The sequence below is a fragment of the Botrytis cinerea genome, chromosome 11, assembly GCF_000143535.2.
Source record: "Botrytis cinerea B05.10 chromosome 11, complete sequence".
NCBI classification, from domain to species: domain Eukaryota; kingdom Fungi; phylum Ascomycota; class Leotiomycetes; order Helotiales; family Sclerotiniaceae; genus Botrytis; species Botrytis cinerea.
The window spans coordinates 285,766-303,749 of NC_037320.1; the positions used below are offsets into that span (position 1 = coordinate 285,766).

The following is a 17,984-nucleotide window of genomic DNA, read 5'->3' on the forward strand; positions in this document are numbered from 1 at the left end:
AGCGGGAAATTCGGCGACGGCGATAGCGATACGGATATTGCACAGTCGGCCTGTACATCAAAAGGTAGATATGGAGGTGGCGTGGAAAGCTTCAATGGGGAATCGTAACACCTCCTGTTTCTCTTTGGGGCGACTGAGAATCGGAACGGGATTTGATATGCTTTTCTGCCCTCCATGCTGATTCAAACCTTTTCCATCACGTATGCAATCGGCCATTTCTATTCAAACTTTTGCTGCGCTGGTTCCTTGACTCCATGGTTCATGGTCTAAGATACTACACCACCAGTGTCCACCATAACACAAACGCTTTGATCAGCCCGGAGCTTCAATTCAAAGTACAAACTTCAGGGTTTTCAGATGTCTCGCAGCTAGCTTCTCTGACACCCCGTCCTGGTTGCTAATGTCCGTGGTTTCATTGGCCGCTGCAACGGCTTTATTACAATATCGGTGACTGGATTGGTTGAGAACATTCACGCATACACCCTCAAGCTTTCTATGTCGTAAATAAGGAGGGGACGGGCTCGAAAAATGGCCGAGAAGGCTGACATATCCGTGCATTCCAGAACATTTTTATTATGAATTGACTTTTCCACATCCTTACCGCTGCAATGCGATGGCAAGACTAGCTACGGTCCCGAGATAGATGCTAGGGGTGTCATTCCGTAACTCCGAAAGGCCGGAGATCATGAGGGTATACAGTCGTTCGGATTTCACTTGCAAGATGACGGAGATGCATAAGAGAGAGAGAGAGAGAGAGGGATGATATCATTAATGCTATATGTATGGTGCATGCAAGATCCTCCTAGACATCTTACTCCTCCAATGTCGTTGCTTGCGTGTCGATAGTTCCCAGGTGCCACTTCATTCCTGATTTGCCACCAGAGAAACGTGGCAGAGAAGTCTCTCCATGTCAATGTCTTGCTATTCATCCTAAGCACCACCTTCTCTCTTAGCATACTCCTCCTCAATTCTTTCCTCGTACAGTCTGTCGGCCTCTAGTTGAGCCTCGGTCTTCTGTACTGTCTCTGTAGATTGATTTGAGGTGTCGGCCGAAGTGGTGTTTGGGGCCGCATTGGCTGTGGTTGAGGGGGTTTCGGTGAAGGATGGCATTTTGTGTGAGGGGTTGTGAATGATTGAGAGTGTTTTTTCTGTCTCTTCTGTCTGGTAACGTTCTCTTGTGATATTAGAGAATAAATGAAGTGGCCGTATGATAGATCACGATCTTGAATTCTTCATGAAGAGCACTTCTTATGTGTTAAGTGTGGCGGTGGCTGTGCACTGTGGCACGGAAATCATTATGTAATAACGAATTATATTTTCATTCCACGTGCTTCTTTTCGAGTGAAATAGACAGTCTCGCCCTCCATGAGTCCCCGATTTCCCCCGCTGAAATCATATGATGGTGCATTAGTTTACTTCATTTGATCTTGTTGCCTATAGCCATCAGATTTATGTTGAATAAAACTCATACACGTACCGATCGCAGGCAAAAGATGAGGAAAGCCATCGTGGTTTATATCCTGCAAGAGGAATTTTTATTATATGTACCCAAGCTTCTACCATGGACAGCCATATAACGCTAAAAACACGATACTATATGTACAAATGGATGTCAATCATCGTGCTATCATTCTTGCTCTCACCCTGATATTAGCCTGAAGTGTTATCTTTGCGTATCTTTCCCTTCCCTCCATTCGATGCTGAGTAGTAACCTCTCCACCATGTACATGATTGACTTGACTCATCCTGCCCAGGCCTGTTTAGTGTTTGCTCGTCGTGCAGTTCTTGTCACCCTGATTTGGAAGTGGCATAGCTGAGGCGTCCCCCATCTCGTGGTAAATCTTCAAGAGCTTCTTGTAGAAGTAACTTCGCCTTGATGTCACTCTCAGGACCAGAGATCAGGCTAAATGTCAGCCGATGCTGTGGAGACAGTGAGTGGTATCTCTTTTTCTGGAGCGTGAGGGTCTCTTCGATATTGTAACCTTTTCGCACAGCCTTCAGTATTGAATTCCCCCTTTTTTTAGTCCACCTAATCGAGCTGATACAATCCGGCTGTCAAAATCGGGATATCCTTTGCCTACAATATAACATAAAAATGTTGAATAATATTGAGATCGATTCCGTACCGTCGAATATACAAGATACCGCCGTCAAACTATGGCGGATCTCTTCGGGTGTGCGAATCCAATACAGAATCCGATACTGTCGATACAAGATGTGAACACAATAAGCTGCAAGCGAGAAATATAGACCTGGAATTGTACTCTTCCTCGCATGATATGGGAAGCCTCAGAAAACACATGTAAAACCGACTCATTACCGCTTGGTTAGACAGTAGAGCGGGGTGGCAGAATCCAGTTTCCTTCCCAATAGGATCTGTGCAGTAGGTTCTCAACAGTGGCAATACGCCTTGGCATGAATATTTCATTATGAGATTCGCTTTCGAGGATTTCACGTCAGCCCATTTCGTGGTCACACTTGGAGAGACTTATCTAATAGTATCTCTTGAGGCGAAGTTATGATGTATTAGGTATTGTGGAAGAAAGAGATTTCTGGTTGATTGTGACGGAACTTGTTGTATTCTGACTTTTCCAGAATTATTAAGTGCGGTTTAATAATGAGCCAAATAGAAAAGAACGAGAGAGAGAGAGAGAGAGAGAGAGAGAGAGAGAGAGAGAGAGAGAGAGAGAGAGAGAGAGAGAGAGAGAGAGAGAGAGAGAGAGAGAGAGAGAGAGAGAGAGAGAGAGAGAGAGAGAGATTTGTAGGCTTATCACAAGTTTGATGAGATTACTCCGGAGTATAGAAAGTGAGGTGATAGCATACCCTCCTATCTACAAAGTTCTAATTCTCTGGTGTAACAGCTCATTATATCGTCTATGCCACTGCAAACAAAGAGCGCTGTGCAACAGCAAGTCTAGAAAATAGTCCTAAACCCTAAATATTGCAGCTAATTGCCAAAAGTAGGAGCCAAATTTTATCTGGGCATGGATTGGTAACTTGATGTAGTCTCCAGATTACTGATATCTAATTTTAGACTTAAAGCCTACGAGGAGCCGACTTACTGATCATTGGCATCGTTGTATCGAGGATGATAAAGGGTATTGGGAAGTCATGACCATGACTGAGATTTATACATTTGGAACCCGATAAAAAGAAAATATTATTCCTTGGCCAGTAGCTTTTCCTGCATATTGAAAAGTGCCTTGCCGTGAGGTTGCATTTCTAAATTCCTCGTCGTTGAGCTTAAGGGCTGCCTTCCGTTCGATTTGTGACGGATGACGTTTGCGTGTTTGTAGCCTGTAGAAAATATCCTAGGTTTCTATGACCTATTTTATTCTAATCGCATGAGGTCTAGCTTTAGTCGTGTAACCCTTTGAACGCATTCTATGTATCGATTTACATGGCCAAAGCTAGGTAGGTGTAGAAATACGAATCAGATCATTCGATCATGAGATCTGAATTTGCTGGTCAGGTAGAGCGCATAGCCACTGAGAGGTGACTAGTGGATGGAAAGGGGCAATGTTACAGCTGGCAGATTGCAATCAACAAAGAGGACCGAGAACCTTCGTAGTTATTGGGTTAGGGAGTTGAGCGTGTCTGAAAATCTCAAAGGTTTACGATATATCGTAGGGAGAAGGTGGTCAAATGAAAACCAGCTATCAGAAACCGTTTTTCTTGAGAGATATACCACGCACTGCATAGATGGCTGGAAAAGAGTCTCATCCCGTCCTTGGTATCCCAGGATGAGAGACCACAAGGATAAATGTATGCATACGAACAGCCCTGATACAACAAGAACTGCCATAACTACAAGCCTTAACCACTCTCTGTTAGTAGAACTGCTAAAGTGTATACTCAATGACTGTTTGCCGACTTGATAATTCTCTGATATCGGGATGGTGTTTATTCCCCAATGGAAATGATAGAGAGACCCACCTATCAGCTAGCTGTTAAATCTCCCCTTTCCATCTCCAGACCAAAAAAAAAAAAGCGCAATATATTCATACCGATTCTGGCATATCACATCCATCAGCCCATATCTGGTATGCATGGTCTTCCTACACCTCCTCAGCATTCTCTATATAATTTTCTTGAAGCATTTTGACTTCTTACTATATTTTCCTGCCAACTCCTCGAATGCCAAACATGTCATAAGAAATTGCCACACTTGAACCTCGCCCAATGACCACACCCTTCACATATTATCAGATCCTGCACTGCACTGCACTGCTCCCCTCAATCATCATATAATCACAATTGATAAAAATATAAGAGACAGACTCGTTCTACCCCAACCGAAGAGCACGCTTTCTATTCGCATCTAGTCTTGACAATACACCAGAACATCACAATAGAAAAGAGCATTTCTAGCCATACTGGCATCACACCCCTCCGAGAAACATACTAAACCCCGACCTTTCTTCAACCAACCGCAAAGAACTGGGAGGAAATCACACTTACAAATTGCAGAGAAATTCGTCCGGTTCTTGACCATCACTTGATATTACCAGCATGGCAAAGATGGCTTCCAACGACGGTTCAGTGACAATCTAAGAACCTGTACTACCATGTCTCTCCCCTGTCTCTTACACTTTGTGACACTACTGTCCGCAGTACCTGTGTCTACTTAAGCTCTCCCAATACGATTGCAATGACCAATGACATAATTGACGAACTACACATTCCCCAGTTTGTACTCATAGTTCACCAACTTCCAAGTGAGCAAAGTGAGCAGGACGAATCACAAGCGAGGCAAGAGATGCAAGAAATCACAACGGCATCCCAAGCACGAGATAAAATCATCATGACTATCAACTATTTATCTGGTCTCATCTTTAGCTTCTTAAACTAGGTACAACCATACCATTTCATTCCTATAGCAAATATACTCTCTCATTCCTTGCAGTTCTTGTATCTGTTCCCTCCACTTCAAACCCCCTCCGAACACCCGACCACAATACTCTCCAGTAGCCACCACCCAAATTATGACTCACAATCAACCATTCCACCAAATCAGAGTAAACCACCCACATGCAAAAGCAAATGCATTCTTCTCACACTCGCTCATCACAAAGGTAATAAACAATTAAGCAAGCAATCGCATGCGCTCGAATCCGCCAATATATGTATGTGAGTTGATTTGCAAACACAAGCCATATGATAATCATAAAAGCCAAACCATCTACTGTATCATCCATCCATGGCCGCGACGATAAAAAGCACCTGAACGCCCCTCCGTCCACCCCTCAGTCTTTTCGTTCAAAGAGTCATGCTACGAAAAAATCTCTCCGTTGGCTTCCACGCTCATAGGGCTACCTCCGTTATTCGCCACCGCTCTTACATTCCTCCTCCGTGGCTTGAGTCTAGCACTCGCACTGGCGCTACCAGGTGCAACATCAATACCCTCATCACTATCCTCGGCATGCTCTAGCGCATATGCGGTCGCTTCATCCAACTCTCTAACCTCTTCTGGTCGTTTTCTCAACCAGCCCATTCGAGGACCACTTCGCGCTCTCTCCGAGACCTTGAAGCCATAAATTTTAGGTTCATAGACTTTGCCCTTGCCGAGACCAGGTGCAAGATTTGATGCATTCATGCCGTTGATCTTTTCCTTTTCTTCATCGTTGGAATGTTGTAAACCTCTGCCTCCATGCCCACTTAATGCTTCTAATCCCTTCTTGCTAATATCGTAATCGGGGAATGTGAGGAGAAAGAGCGCCCCAAAAGTTCGTCCAAAGTAGGCACCATCGACCGTTTGGAACCGAGAATTTGGAGGAACGTATACATCGAGACAGGAGGGACAGAATAATTTGACGGTATCCTCGCCTGGTACATCAGATAATCCTACGGGTAAAGTGCGGACTTGTTCGCAGTGTGTTCGTGGACATACACCAAAATGGGCAAGGTCGTACTTCTCGGACATTTGTTGTATACCAGCTCGAGAACAGATAAATCGCTGATGGATAAGACCATAAAGCGTTTCTGCGGAGGATTCTATAATCGACAGATCGCTTGCCATTCGTTGATGTCTTCTTTCGGCTGCAGCTTTACGTCCTGATCGATCCTCGCCCTCAATAGATGCGTCCTCATCCTCATCCTCATCCTCGTCATCTTCATCCTCATCTTCTTCTGGCTCGACATCTAAAATCATCTAAAAGTAGTTTCACGTTAGCATGTTGTTAAAACACATGAGTCATGTATTGCATTACCTCGAGTGCTTCCTTATACATAGCTACTTGTGTTTGCAAACCTGTCAAATTGAAGTCATCTTCTATGAATTCCTCCGATATCTCTGCAAAGTATTCATGTCCCAATAATGCGCAGAAAGAAGAGATCCAGGATTCTGGAGTGCCAGAGGAGGAAGACATCTTGTGGGGGTAGCTGGGTAACCTCGAATAAGTTAGGTTCAAGTTGCAAACCCAACCTGATGTTGCGTGTTTCTTGATAAACCGTGGCAAATAGTATCAAGATTGACACAGCAGGCTTGCCAGTTGAGTGAAACTGAAAAATATGTGACGCGAAGCCTATGATCGCTCCAATATACCAAAGCTCGAATGCTGCGTTGGAATGGCACTCTCTATACCGCACTCAAATGTATCGCACTTCCTATGTTGATCCAGAGAACAGTCGTGTATACTGACAAAGAGACTATCCAGTAGGAGGTATCAACGTGGAGCTGTGGGTGTATGAGTTGCAGATTACTTGGTACTTTAATTAGATATCCCACTCGAGAGTATTCGCTGTATTGCGCTGGTCCGTCTTTGCGCACGGTATGTTGAACTGGTTTGATAGGGGGTAAATGCTATGTATTCTGATGATAGAATTTCTTCAAATTACTTTCGATCACAATTTGAAGATTCGTTGTTTGATGTGGTTGCGAGGGAAGGTCCTTTCAGCTTGTATCTTCCAAAGTGGAATTTAACTTTCGACCGCTGTTGACCTTTTTATCAAAAGCCTCGTCTTCGAGATTAAACTTCCACTTCAGGCATCAACAACCCCGCTAGGCAATAATTTCTGAGCGTTTCCAAGCCGAGGTCACCCCGATCACGTGATTCGATTTGAACATGATGTGCATCTGAGAACATTCTTTGGAGGGCATTCTCTTCCTTAGGAGCTTTTTGATCTGATTTCAATCACTTCAATAGGTAGCTAATCATTACAAGTTTGGATTATAGTAGTCTGATTGTATCTAGATATAATTTTGCGTATTTGAACGTTAAAAACTATTTTTATATGGAGTCTTCATATTCCCAAACTCCATCCTTTCATGCCACTTTTGCAACGCTAGAACTCCAAGACAATGCTTTAAAGGCTTCGTACTCACAATTTTCAACGATACGGCATTTCAATTAGGGTGTAGTTATTATAGCTCACCAAGCGATAATGGATTCTCTTTCCTCTCTTGTACCATCTTTGCTCTGTAAGGATCTCTTACACTTAACCATAATATAACGATCCGGCATATGAAAATCCACAACTACCAATTGAAAGCGTTTATCCTCTGGTACCATCCAGACTCTTTCTTGTCGAGGCATTGAAAAGTGTTCTCTGATGGGTGGTGTACGAGCTTGGGTGTATGGCGAAGGAATTCGCGGTACTGGACTTTGCCTTTGTGATAAATAGGGTGCAAAGTTTTCCTGGATCAAATCTCTATCCCTAGTTGTTTCGCCATTGATCCAGTACCCTGGCGATAGAACATCCTCGTACAATTGTACTGGTTCCCCACATTGGGAATTCTGGTTGCGGTGGTCTGGCTGTGTGTTGGGAGATTCGAGTATTCCGGACACATCCAATCCATCTTCTTCGCAGCTCATTATCCACCGGCCTATTCTAGCACTTAATACACCATCCCACATTCCCTCCTGCCTTGGACTTCTGAAAAGCAGATCAATTGCTTTTCTTCTGATGTTTGGCTCCCTACATTTGGTGGCTACTACGTGTAAGGGTGGAACAATTCCAATATCAAAGCTGAATCGTGACGAATTGATAGCAGAGGGATTTTCCTCACATATCGTAACGAGCTTTTCCGCAGCTCGGACTATGTATCGAAATTCATTAAGAAAAGAGTCATAAATCATTTCTGAGGTAGACGTCACAGCCGAGAGTGTTATGGCTGTGGCTTTGAGATGTGTGATAAGGACAATAGCAGCTTGATTAAGCACCTTTCCCTCAGGGGATATAGACAAGCTCAATATAGGTTGGAAGGCTTGCTCGAATTCATCTAGTCCGGTGACATAATCTGTATATTGGCGTGCTATTTCGCTAGGGGTGTCACTTTTGGCACTAGCAAATTTCCTGTCGAAAAGCGTTCTTCGATAGTATTGAAGTGTCCGGTCCATTAAAAAGTCCCAACAATGCTGAGCTTCAGAAAAGCTTGTGAACACTTTTGGAATGGGGATGTGATGTGCAGAATGAATGTCCCAAAGTAGAGGAGGAATACCCGGTGTCATACCGAAGAATACTACAATAAAAAGATAGTTAGCATATGACAAAGTACATAAGAGAAACTGAAATCTAGAAAAATATTAGGAAAGCGAAGCACACTTACACCCTTGACCATCCAGGCGGACGAATGCCTGTATGATATTCTCCTCTAGCGTAAAGTCATTGCTTAAAATAGGAGGAGTAGGACTTCTTGATTGAAGAGGTCGCTTTCGAGGATTCATGAGCGCAGGTGGGGACTGCGAAGATCTATAGGTAGTAGGCGGTGGTGTATTGCCCATCGAAGGGGGAGTATGAAGTGACTCTGGAGTACGGATACTGGAAATGGAATGATCGGATGCCGGCCTTCTGCCAGTGATTGCAATTGGCATCGCAATGTTGGGCTTTTGTTGTTCGTTCGGGGATATATATTCACCAGGGGTATGGTACGCACTGGGATAATCTTGAACCGGTGTACCTGATAATGAGCGTTGCTGCTCCAATGTTAGGTTTGACTTGTAATGTGATGGAATGGTCATGGCATCAAGTCGTGGACTATAATCCCTCTGTGGTGGCGTAGGTGTCCTATCTATCGTGGGGGTATGCGCAGATTCAAGTGGCGGCTTTTCAGTTTCCAGATACTCTTCGATATGTGATGAGATAGTTGCTGATTTGGAGGAACTATCCATACCTGGCCGACTGTGAACTTTAGCTATTACTTTATCAGTTTGGAGGTTCGTATTGAACCCCGCTGAGATCCGCCGCGGAATCCAAGGTTTCGATCCAGGCTTTCCAGCATAATAACTCCTCAATAGCTTCAAGCCTCCATAAGTTTGCTGCACCGACGAAGCATAGCTCCCTTGGATGGTTTCAAAGCAAACAAAAAGCAAACATGCCATAAGGGCTGTTCTCAACTGAGGACCATTGGAGCTAGATATGTATTGGTTCAAGGCTTGAATGGCCTTGAGATGTTGTAGGACGGCAAACTCCAGATGTTTTTTGTTTATATCTTGGATGACGTTAACTTTCAAATGTGGTCCAGGTGCTTCTTCAATGGCTTTGTTAAGAGCTGCAATAGCGATTACTGCATGCCGAATTGGAGTGACATTGTGACTCTCTCGAAGGATAATGTGATTCCAAAAGGAGGAATCAAAGAAACCAGGCAATTGATACGCCGTTCGATCACAGAAATATTGGAAGTACCGGCCTTCCTGCTCTGTTGCTGCAAGAGAGATACTAGGGGTATAAATATCTGCTGTTGGAATTCTAGGCTGGATTGGCATCATGTTTCCTCGTGATCGCACCTCGTGAGCGTATCCATCGCATGTTCGTCCGAACTTTTGACATCGAAGACATTGTGGTTTCGTTTCTGTTGATCATTCGGATGGATTAGACGTATACTATGCAAATTGCTAGTAGCTTAGAAGAAGAAAAAAATTAAGATGCTGCTCAATTCTGGTACCTTGGAGGAAATTATGAAAGGTGCATTGCATTTATGAGTTGCGACACAACTTACCGTCACATTTAACACGACGAGCCCTGGAATAATAATGTCAGATATCTGCGAATTTATGGCCAAGAAGTGGAAATGTAGAACAGAAAATACTCACTTGCATGTAATGCAGCCCGACTTGACTTTAGGTTTGCTTGCTCTGGCTCTTTTGGATGGCCGTGATCCGTCATCCCAAGCCAATTGTCGTTCAAAGCCGTCGGGGTTGGTATCCATGAATGAGATATTAGAGTTCCGTTTCATTGAAACCGGCAAAACCGAAGATCTAGAAAGCGCCGTCACAACGCAAAAACCAGTCGGGCGTGATGTGTCTGATGGGATGTCTAATTGGATGTAGGCGAGAAAGTGACATTGGATTTGAGCACTGAACACACATGGAATAATTCTGGATGTTTCTTGTCGTAGCCTCTCTATCTTCCATGACGATATTCATGAATGAATATAAGGAAGAAACGATGTCGATGACGGGCTGTTGGGGTCCTAATTTGATGCATCCGAAGAGTCGCTAGTTCGTCGGGCCCACCGATAATCTAGTGCAGAACTGACCACTGAAGAGCAAGATCGAAAGCCCTGTAATGATCGTTAGCAGACCCGAATTTCAGGCCGAGCATAGACCACAACGTGGAAAATGCAAACAAGCCCCGCGCTCCAGACTGCCGAACGTCACCCTACAGATGCACGATCCGGGCGGAGCAATGCTTTCTGTGGCTGGGCGAAGTAGTTCTCACGCTTTTGCAAGGCTTCTATGGCACAGAGGGAGAGCTCATCATCAGCCCTGTGGGATAGTAATCGTCTTCTGTGGCTTTGAAAGCTACTAAGGCAGTCACAAAGGAGGCACATGTGTAACATTCATGGGGTCTGGAATCACGCAGCTTATCTCGAACGAAGCATCGAAGAACCAACCTGGGACTTGTGCCGGCCATCATAACTGGTTTATGGGTTTCATAACATCGCCAATATTGGGAATGAGCTTCCCCGCTCGACCATACCCTGTTACTAGCAAATAAACGTACTGATATCGAAATCGAGCACGCTCTGATTGGCCCTGTATACGGCATCGCACGATTATTCGTGGAAAAGGGGTGCCCCGGCAATTTAATCACCCTATCATGCTTCGCACCTGCCCTTGTTAGATCCGAAGAATAGTTGCCAAAGTTGAGCCGCAGGGTGATTGTCATGATACTGTAATAACGCTCGATATCATGCTGATGTCTGAGAGTTCGTTTACCTTCCAATCCAAAGCGTCCATACCCGATGGTGATATTTCTGAAAAGTTAAATCGAAACCACTTTTTGCGTAAAGTTGCCAATCATAGCGCTGACATCAGATTTATTGTACATGAATGTGCGGTGATACCTATGCCCGATGCTGTGCAAGCCTCTTGATCGGTATAAATCAGCCACAAGCGGGTGACCACCATCACATATAAGGACTCAAGGCCGAAGTTTCAAAAGCCAGGGATAGCGATTGGTAAGGCTGATGATATCTCGGGGGTGATCGAAAGTTTCGAGAGAGAAAATGGCTCCTATTGGCAGATATGACGGAAACGGCTTCCAGAATTGTGTCAGACCTCCGCGTTTCATCACCACATTTTACCCCAAGGAGAGGTATTGAAATTTGAAAATGGGATGCCTATGAATCCTCCATGCACGTCGTTCTGAAATCCGACATTCATTGCCCAAGAACGAAGAAAACCGGGTAAGCTGTAAGGATATCTTGAATCAAAATAGTATAGTACACCTCTTCAAGAGACATCGAAAACCTTGATTATCATGCGTTTCGACTGAAGGATAGGAACTCCCAACTTTGCAGTGCAATTTCAATTAACAATTGGAACTATCGAAGACCCACGTCAATGCAAATGGCGAATCGGGGACCAGCCAGCACGGGCTCAGCCGTTGTATGGTATGTCCAAGCCCTTGATCATCAATATAGCTATGTGGAGTCGTGGTTCCATTCAAGTCAACAACGAACAGGCCTTGAAATGTCACATTCATTGATAAGGTACCAATGCTTCAGGATTGCAGGAAGACAAAATCGTCCGGCTACAGTTTCCTCAAGGCAACGTTCTCAAACCTTTGGAGAGACGACGAATGCCGGGATCGTTTGCAGATTCATGGCAAGTCTTTCCCCCCCCCAGAAAGATGTTAGATCGAGTAATTGAGGAACACTCTTCTCCTGAATACAGAATGCCAGTAGTATCACGAGGGATACGCGCAAGTAGCAAGGTTAGTTTCAAGGCTTGAGCAGTATATACATCGTCCCGAGAAGGTTCTGACGCAGATGTGACGAAGACAAGTGTCTCGTTCCCGAAAAGCGGAAATGCTTTGTTTAAGAATCTCCGGATATGTAAGCAGAGGTCAATTGATACTTTTGAGAAGCCAAATTGACTTGCAAATTCTAGTGTTGGCAATCTCAGACCATGAATGATGCGAGGGAGCAGAGAGTGAAGAATCTTTCCAATGATTGGTGATTGATTACCTAACTCTTCTACCGGCTGACATATCATAATTGGTCACCAAACTTGCACCATTTTTGTGGGACCACTGCCCCTCCATTAAAGGTATATAATTATAGCCTCATCGTCTGTCTAGTCTGATTTTGAAGAAGTATATCCTCTGCATTTACCAGCAATTCAATAATCTTTTCACACGTTGTCTTTAGAGAACAACAGTTTATCAAATTCTACACTCAAACCGTCACAAAAAGCTCGTAATCATGGCTGACCCCTCTCTCTACACCTATCCTTCACCTCTTCAAGGCTACGAGAACTTAGCTCCTCTTGGAACTGAGGTATCACCTGATGGAAAAAGCCTTCTAAATCCGGAGACTGGAATCAAGAGCAAGAGCTATGAGAAGTTCACAGAGCCTTTGGATAGTGGAATACGGGGTGCGTTGTAGGTTTTCGCTAGTGACCATGCGCATTAGAAACAAAGGCTAAGAGAATCTAGTGATGTACATATCTATCATTTCCAGAAGAATAAAGAGCAAGCCAAGTTTGCTAGAGAATTATGGGAGAGGATTAGAAGAGAATGTAGGATTCCGTTTCTATAGTCAGTCCTATAAATTGTTGCGTTCGTACTGACTGGGGATATAGTTCCGGAGCTTCGCATCTACAGATTCTGGGAAGAACCAATTGGACCTCATCCTGTTGCCATGTTCGAAGTGAACCTCTTCACCCCGGAACAATTTGGCGCTTTCATACCTTGGCTAGTGATTAACAGAGGTCCGTTGAGCGCATTAGTCCATCCCAACACAGTTGATGAGAAAGGAGAGTTATTGGATGAAGAGAGAGACCATACGCAGAGAGCGATTTGGATGGGAGAACAACTTCCACTAGATTTGAGTTTGTTTAAGAGGTTGAAGCAGCAGAAAGCTGCACAATAGAAAAATGTTGTTGATCAGAGGTAATGGATAACGGGGAAACCCTGTGCAAATGAAGGTTAATGTGCAAAAGGGAAATGCAAAAAGCATTAGTGACAGAAAGGAAAATGTATTTGGATATTATGTACTTCACCTGAACCACCAGTTTACCGATGCATTGATTCCACTCTCTGAACTTTTTATGCTATGCCACCATCCTTTTGGTATGAATAACGCATCCCCGGGACCAACCTCGACCTCGAAACCCTGGTCTATAATTTTTTCTCCCCAGACACGATCCTCAAGGAGAGATCTTTCTGGACCTTCCATCATCTCCTCACCTCTCATGCTGGCAATTCCCGATGCACCAATACTTTGTTGTACATGATGATACATCCCTACACCAACAGCTGGTGGAAATAATCGGACCCTTTTCTTGCTCACTAGTTGTATGAAGAGATTCGGATTCGGATCTTTGTGTAACGGTGTATAACTTGTTGATATGCCCATCCATATATTGGCATCGTAAATATCGCCTTTCCCAGTTTCTTTTACCACTTTTGGTGTAGGCAAGTCCCGTTGTAATTCCGCCGGCAGATCTGCTATTTGAGCCTGTGCAATGTAGAGCGGGAGAGAGCATGCCGGATCAGTGGCTGATAGAAAGAGAGAAAATGGTGCGTAGAAATGATAGAAAGACTTTTTGGAATCGTAAGGCTCTAGTGATTGGCGTAGTTGCTCCGAGAACATCGTGTGGCATTGATTGCTGGGCTGCATAAGCCACTCGAGTCGCTTTCTCAAGGCGTCAGAGTCGATTGTCAATTCGTAAGGAAGGATAGTGCCTGCGAAGCTATGGAGATATTGCGATGGTAGAAGAGTGCTAATCTTAGTAGGTGGAAGCGTATTTGCAAATTGTGTTGAAGAAACGTGCTTGAACCATTTTTCGATTACATCTATAGACTTTTCTCTCCCTAAACCCGTCGATGCTTTGTCTTCCACGGATTTCATGAGTATAGGCTTCATAGGAATGAAGGCTTCTTGTCTGAATTCATCGAGGTTGACATGGTCAAAAGAGTAGTTGATGGTTTGAACAGACGGTAGACTGTGGTATTTGCGCGTAGCAATCGATGAAGAGGGTCCTCCCTTGCATTTTGTTGTTTGACATATTGTACTGGCCAGACGCAATCGCATGTTGTGTGTTTGATGGTCTAATTGTTACAATGCAGTTGAAGATTGCCATTTTATCTGCAGGGATGACCTTAGCACGGCACTGCAAGTTTGCAGCAAATGCTCAAGCTAACTGACGGACAGCACAGACCATGTGGTTTAGCATAGCACAATTAGTTAGGTTAGGTTGAGTCAGTAGCAATTAATAAGTCTGCTTCCTATCAAAATATAAATCTCTCTTCCTACCTATGTGATTCGAATCCTGCCATTGTTAGTCATCAGGAAATGAAGTTTTGTACAATACACACACATATATACCAAACGGCTTCTGCTTCGCCGAAGTGACGGTATTGCACACATGGTTTTGAAGTATCACATATGCATGCATGCGGTGTTGACACCTCGGCCCGAACACTAAGCAGAGACAGTGGCTGGCTGAATGATGAAGCTTTCTCGCAGAGCCCGCGTGAGGAGTCTTTCTTTCAGTTTCCTATTTTACCTTTAAATTAAAACGGTTCTTCGTTATTGTGTCAATTTGTACCTTCCACAAGCTCAGTTCCCGCTTCTCAAAATATCAACCAACATCGGGAGACTGCCCAATCTACTTGCGTCATTGGGATCCTCCGTCTAATCTTCATGAAAGCTCTGTAAGAGCCATTCACCAAGCTTTCGGAAGTAAGCCCAATTCACACGGGTATTTAGGTCGAAATGTCTACTCGAACCAAAGGAAACGTTGGCCCCGTCGTAATGACCCTGTCTATTTTCTTTTTGCCAACGTTGAAATAGAATTATAACTAACCTATATTGCATCCATATATAGTATGGGAATATTGTTCGAAAAAATAATGAAGCCTACGAGTATACATATTACCCCATTGCCATCATCGGTGCCGGCGAATCAGGCATTGCTATGGGATGTCGTTTGAAGGAAGTTCTAGGATTTGATCAGTTTCGCATATTTGACAGGCAATCGGGAATTGGGGGGACATGGTGGATCAATCGCTACCCCGGAGTTGCTTGTGATATGTCAGTTGCTCTCTCTCAGTGAGACCATATCTGACAACAGTTTCATGCTTACACTTTATTCTAGACCCTCAATATTCTATTCCTTCTCGTTCTGCCCAAAGTACGATTGGTCATGTTTTCATCCAGGAGGTGCAGAGATGGCCGAATATCTCCAGACTGTTTGCGCAAAGTATGCAATTGTGGATAAAATACAAGTCAATACCGACGCCAAAGAAGCACGCTGGCTTGAGGACGAACAAGTTTGGGAAGTAACATTACAACACTTGATGGTTGGTGCTGGAGATTTGAGTGAAGAAGATCGAGTACTGAAGGTTAAAGAGCAAGGCCACAGCGCCGTTTACACCTATGAGGAGAAGATTCGGTGCAAAATCTTAATAAGTGCTGTTGGAGGTCTCGTTCAACCAAAATCTTGGCCCGAGAATATCCCCGGGAAAGATGATTTCAAAGGGGAAATCTTTCACTCCGCTCGTTGGCGATTTGACGTCAATCTTAAGGACAAGAATGTGGTAGTTGTAGGAACTGGTTGCAGTGCAGCACAGTTCGTACCGAAACTCGTGACTGAGTATGGTGCGAAGTCTGTTACTCAATTAATGCAATCTCCACCATGGGTTGAACCCAAAGTCATTCCGCCACTAGGAGAGAATTGGTGGAATAAATGGTCACCGACGTTGAACACATACATACCTGGCTTCAATAAAGCCATGCGTTATTCATTAGCCACAGTACTTGAATATGACTTTCGATTATTTCGACCCGGCTCTTTCGGCGAGAGGGAACGTAGAAAGGCGGAGGCTGATTGTTTGGCTTACATGAAAAGTAAAGCGCCTGAAAAGTATCACGAGATTCTGACTCCAAACTACGGGATTGGTTGTAAGAGGAGGATTTGGGATCCGAATTGGTACGCGTCTCTGAATGACCCGAAAATTCATCTGACAACGCTTCCACTGAAGAGCCTTGAAGAAGATACTGTGACTTTAGGACCTGGTCGTAACTACCCACCTGAGAACGTAACAAGTTCCACGTCAACTGACAAAATTACCATTCCTGCTGATGTTATCGTTCTTGCAAATGGGTTCCAAACAACGCAATGGTTCCATCCATTTAAAGTCCACGGCAAGGGAGGACAAACATTGCAAGATGTGTTTGAAGAACGGGGTGGACCTCAAATGTACATGGGGACTGCCATGGATGGATTCCCAAACTTCTTCACTTTGACCGGCCCGAATTGCTTCACTGGTCATACATCCGTTATTTATACGACGGAAAGTATGGTAACTCAAACTCTTAAATTTGTCAAGCCTTTGCTCAATGGTGATATTACCAAGATAGAGGTCAAACAAGAGGCTCAAATGAAATGGACTACTCAAATTCAGTCTGCCTTGAGAAAGATGGTGTGGGCAGATACTCGTACGAAGAATTGGTACCTCCGTGATGACGGATGGAATTCGAACACTTACCCGTATGAATCCTCTTTTACTACTCCTACCCATGAACTAATCGGTTACAGTTACACTCAACTCGATTTTCTCTATCGCTGTTCGTTTCCAACTTGGAGACACTGGAACATTGCGTATACGCAGAAAGGTTTCCTCAAGAAATGGACAAAGAGGACATTTGTTCTTCTGGCTTGGACGGTAGCTTTTATAGATATTTACAAGAAAAGAACGTCAGGAGGTGGGTTGGGATTGAATGGCTTACTAAACAGATGGTTCAAGAAAGGCCTCCTGGTGACAGCGTCTACGCTGACAAAATTAGCAAAGAATATACAGTAGTAGGCTGTATTAAATTCTTTCACGCATCGTGGAAGTATTTATTTCAAACGCTTAAAGCATATGTCAAATTAAATTCCACCAAGATGAGCCTAGTCAGTTGATGAACGTGAGATATATATTTACATCGCTACCACCTTAATCCCTATACGTTCTTATTTTTATAACTTCTGACTGATTTGATCCATGGAGCGCGAAACCTTTCTTGTGGAAATAAAATCCACCAGTGCCTATGGTTGTCCCTGAGCATCTAAACTTTTCGTTACTACTTCTTCTCACTGAATGGATCGTAGAGAAATCCTCGATATGATACTCTAGAAAATGGATACGTATAGGCCACCGGATGTGAATCGTCGTTATTATCAAAATATTGAAGAAATTCATCTACATAGATAGCCGCTCAATTTTCCCTCTTCGGGTAAAGGATTACTTCGGCACCTATGTATCTCGAAATGTACTTCTCATCGATAGCTTAATCGTGAACACTCAACGAATGCTTACGCCAGGACGTGAATCGAACCGTAAAAATCATCAGTGAATGATTGATTTGCATCATTTTAAGTCGCAGTTTCAGTTTGCATGGCCTCTACGGCTCAATTTGAACGTTAGGTTTCTTGAAATGCGACAAGTCACGATCATCATGTACCGAACTGTTTATTCTTAATCTTTTAAGTATTTAAAAACTGTCTGAGATTGCTTGTCCTTCATATTTATTTTGAACAATACCTTGA

The 17,984-nt window shown here is 43.8% G+C and overlaps 6 protein-coding genes across 8 annotated transcripts; 2 read left to right on the forward strand and 4 right to left on the reverse strand.

Moving 5' to 3' along the window:
• Positions 1-837: 837 nt before the first annotated feature.
• BCIN_11g00780 (hypothetical protein) lies at positions 838-1,205 on the reverse strand. Its single transcript, XM_001546890.2, has one exon. It carries the CDS (start codon positions 1,108-1,110, stop codon positions 931-933), a length of 180 nt encoding a protein of 59 aa, XP_001546940.1. The 5' UTR covers positions 1,111-1,205; the 3' UTR covers positions 838-930.
• Positions 1,206-4,805: 3,600 nt separating this feature from the next.
• On the reverse strand, positions 4,806-6,878 carry Bcckb1. The gene is made up of 2 exons (XM_001546888.2): positions 6,210-6,878; positions 4,806-6,151 (listed from the first exon to the last, which is right to left on the reverse strand). Exons 1-2 carry the CDS (start codon positions 6,366-6,368, stop codon positions 5,273-5,275), a joined length of 1,038 nt encoding a protein of 345 aa, XP_001546938.1. The 5' UTR covers positions 6,369-6,878; the 3' UTR covers positions 4,806-5,272.
• Positions 6,879-7,184: 306 nt separating this feature from the next.
• BCIN_11g00800 (hypothetical protein) lies at positions 7,185-10,362 on the reverse strand. 2 transcript variants are annotated; one of them, XM_024695797.1, is made up of 4 exons: positions 10,032-10,362; positions 9,938-9,960; positions 8,549-9,790; positions 7,185-8,461 (listed from the first exon to the last, which is right to left on the reverse strand). In XM_024695797.1, exons 1-4 carry the CDS (start codon positions 10,172-10,174, stop codon positions 7,371-7,373), a joined length of 2,499 nt encoding a protein of 832 aa, XP_024551592.1. In that variant the 5' UTR covers positions 10,175-10,362; the 3' UTR covers positions 7,185-7,370. The 2 variants fall into 2 exon arrangements, with proteins under 2 accessions (XP_024551592.1, XP_024551591.1); XM_024695798.1 differs by lacking the exon at positions 10,032-10,362 and having other exon boundaries at positions 8,549-9,998.
• Positions 10,363-12,584: 2,222 nt separating this feature from the next.
• Positions 12,585-13,413, forward strand: BCIN_11g00810 (hypothetical protein). Its single transcript, XM_001546885.2, has 3 exons — positions 12,585-12,828; positions 12,883-12,965; positions 13,029-13,413. Exons 1-3 carry the CDS (start codon positions 12,650-12,652, stop codon positions 13,316-13,318), a joined length of 552 nt encoding a protein of 183 aa, XP_001546935.1. The 5' UTR covers positions 12,585-12,649; the 3' UTR covers positions 13,319-13,413.
• A 10-nt stretch (positions 13,414-13,423) lies between these two features.
• Positions 13,424-14,592, reverse strand: BCIN_11g00820 (hypothetical protein). The gene has a single exon (XM_001546884.2). It carries the CDS (start codon positions 14,480-14,482, stop codon positions 13,445-13,447), a length of 1,038 nt encoding a protein of 345 aa, XP_001546934.2. The 5' UTR covers positions 14,483-14,592; the 3' UTR covers positions 13,424-13,444.
• A 395-nt stretch (positions 14,593-14,987) lies between these two features.
• On the forward strand, positions 14,988-17,337 carry BCIN_11g00830 (hypothetical protein). Of its 2 annotated transcripts, XM_024695799.1 has the most exons (4): positions 14,988-15,202; positions 15,279-15,484; positions 15,549-16,943; positions 16,992-17,337. In XM_024695799.1, the coding sequence occupies exons 1-4, from the start codon at positions 15,167-15,169 to the stop codon at positions 17,254-17,256; spliced, it is 1,902 nt and encodes a 633-aa protein (XP_024551593.1). In that variant the 5' UTR covers positions 14,988-15,166; the 3' UTR covers positions 17,257-17,337. The 2 variants fall into 2 exon arrangements, with proteins under 2 accessions (XP_024551593.1, XP_024551594.1); XM_024695800.1 differs by having other exon boundaries at positions 14,988-15,484.
• Positions 17,338-17,984: the final 647 nt, after the last annotated feature.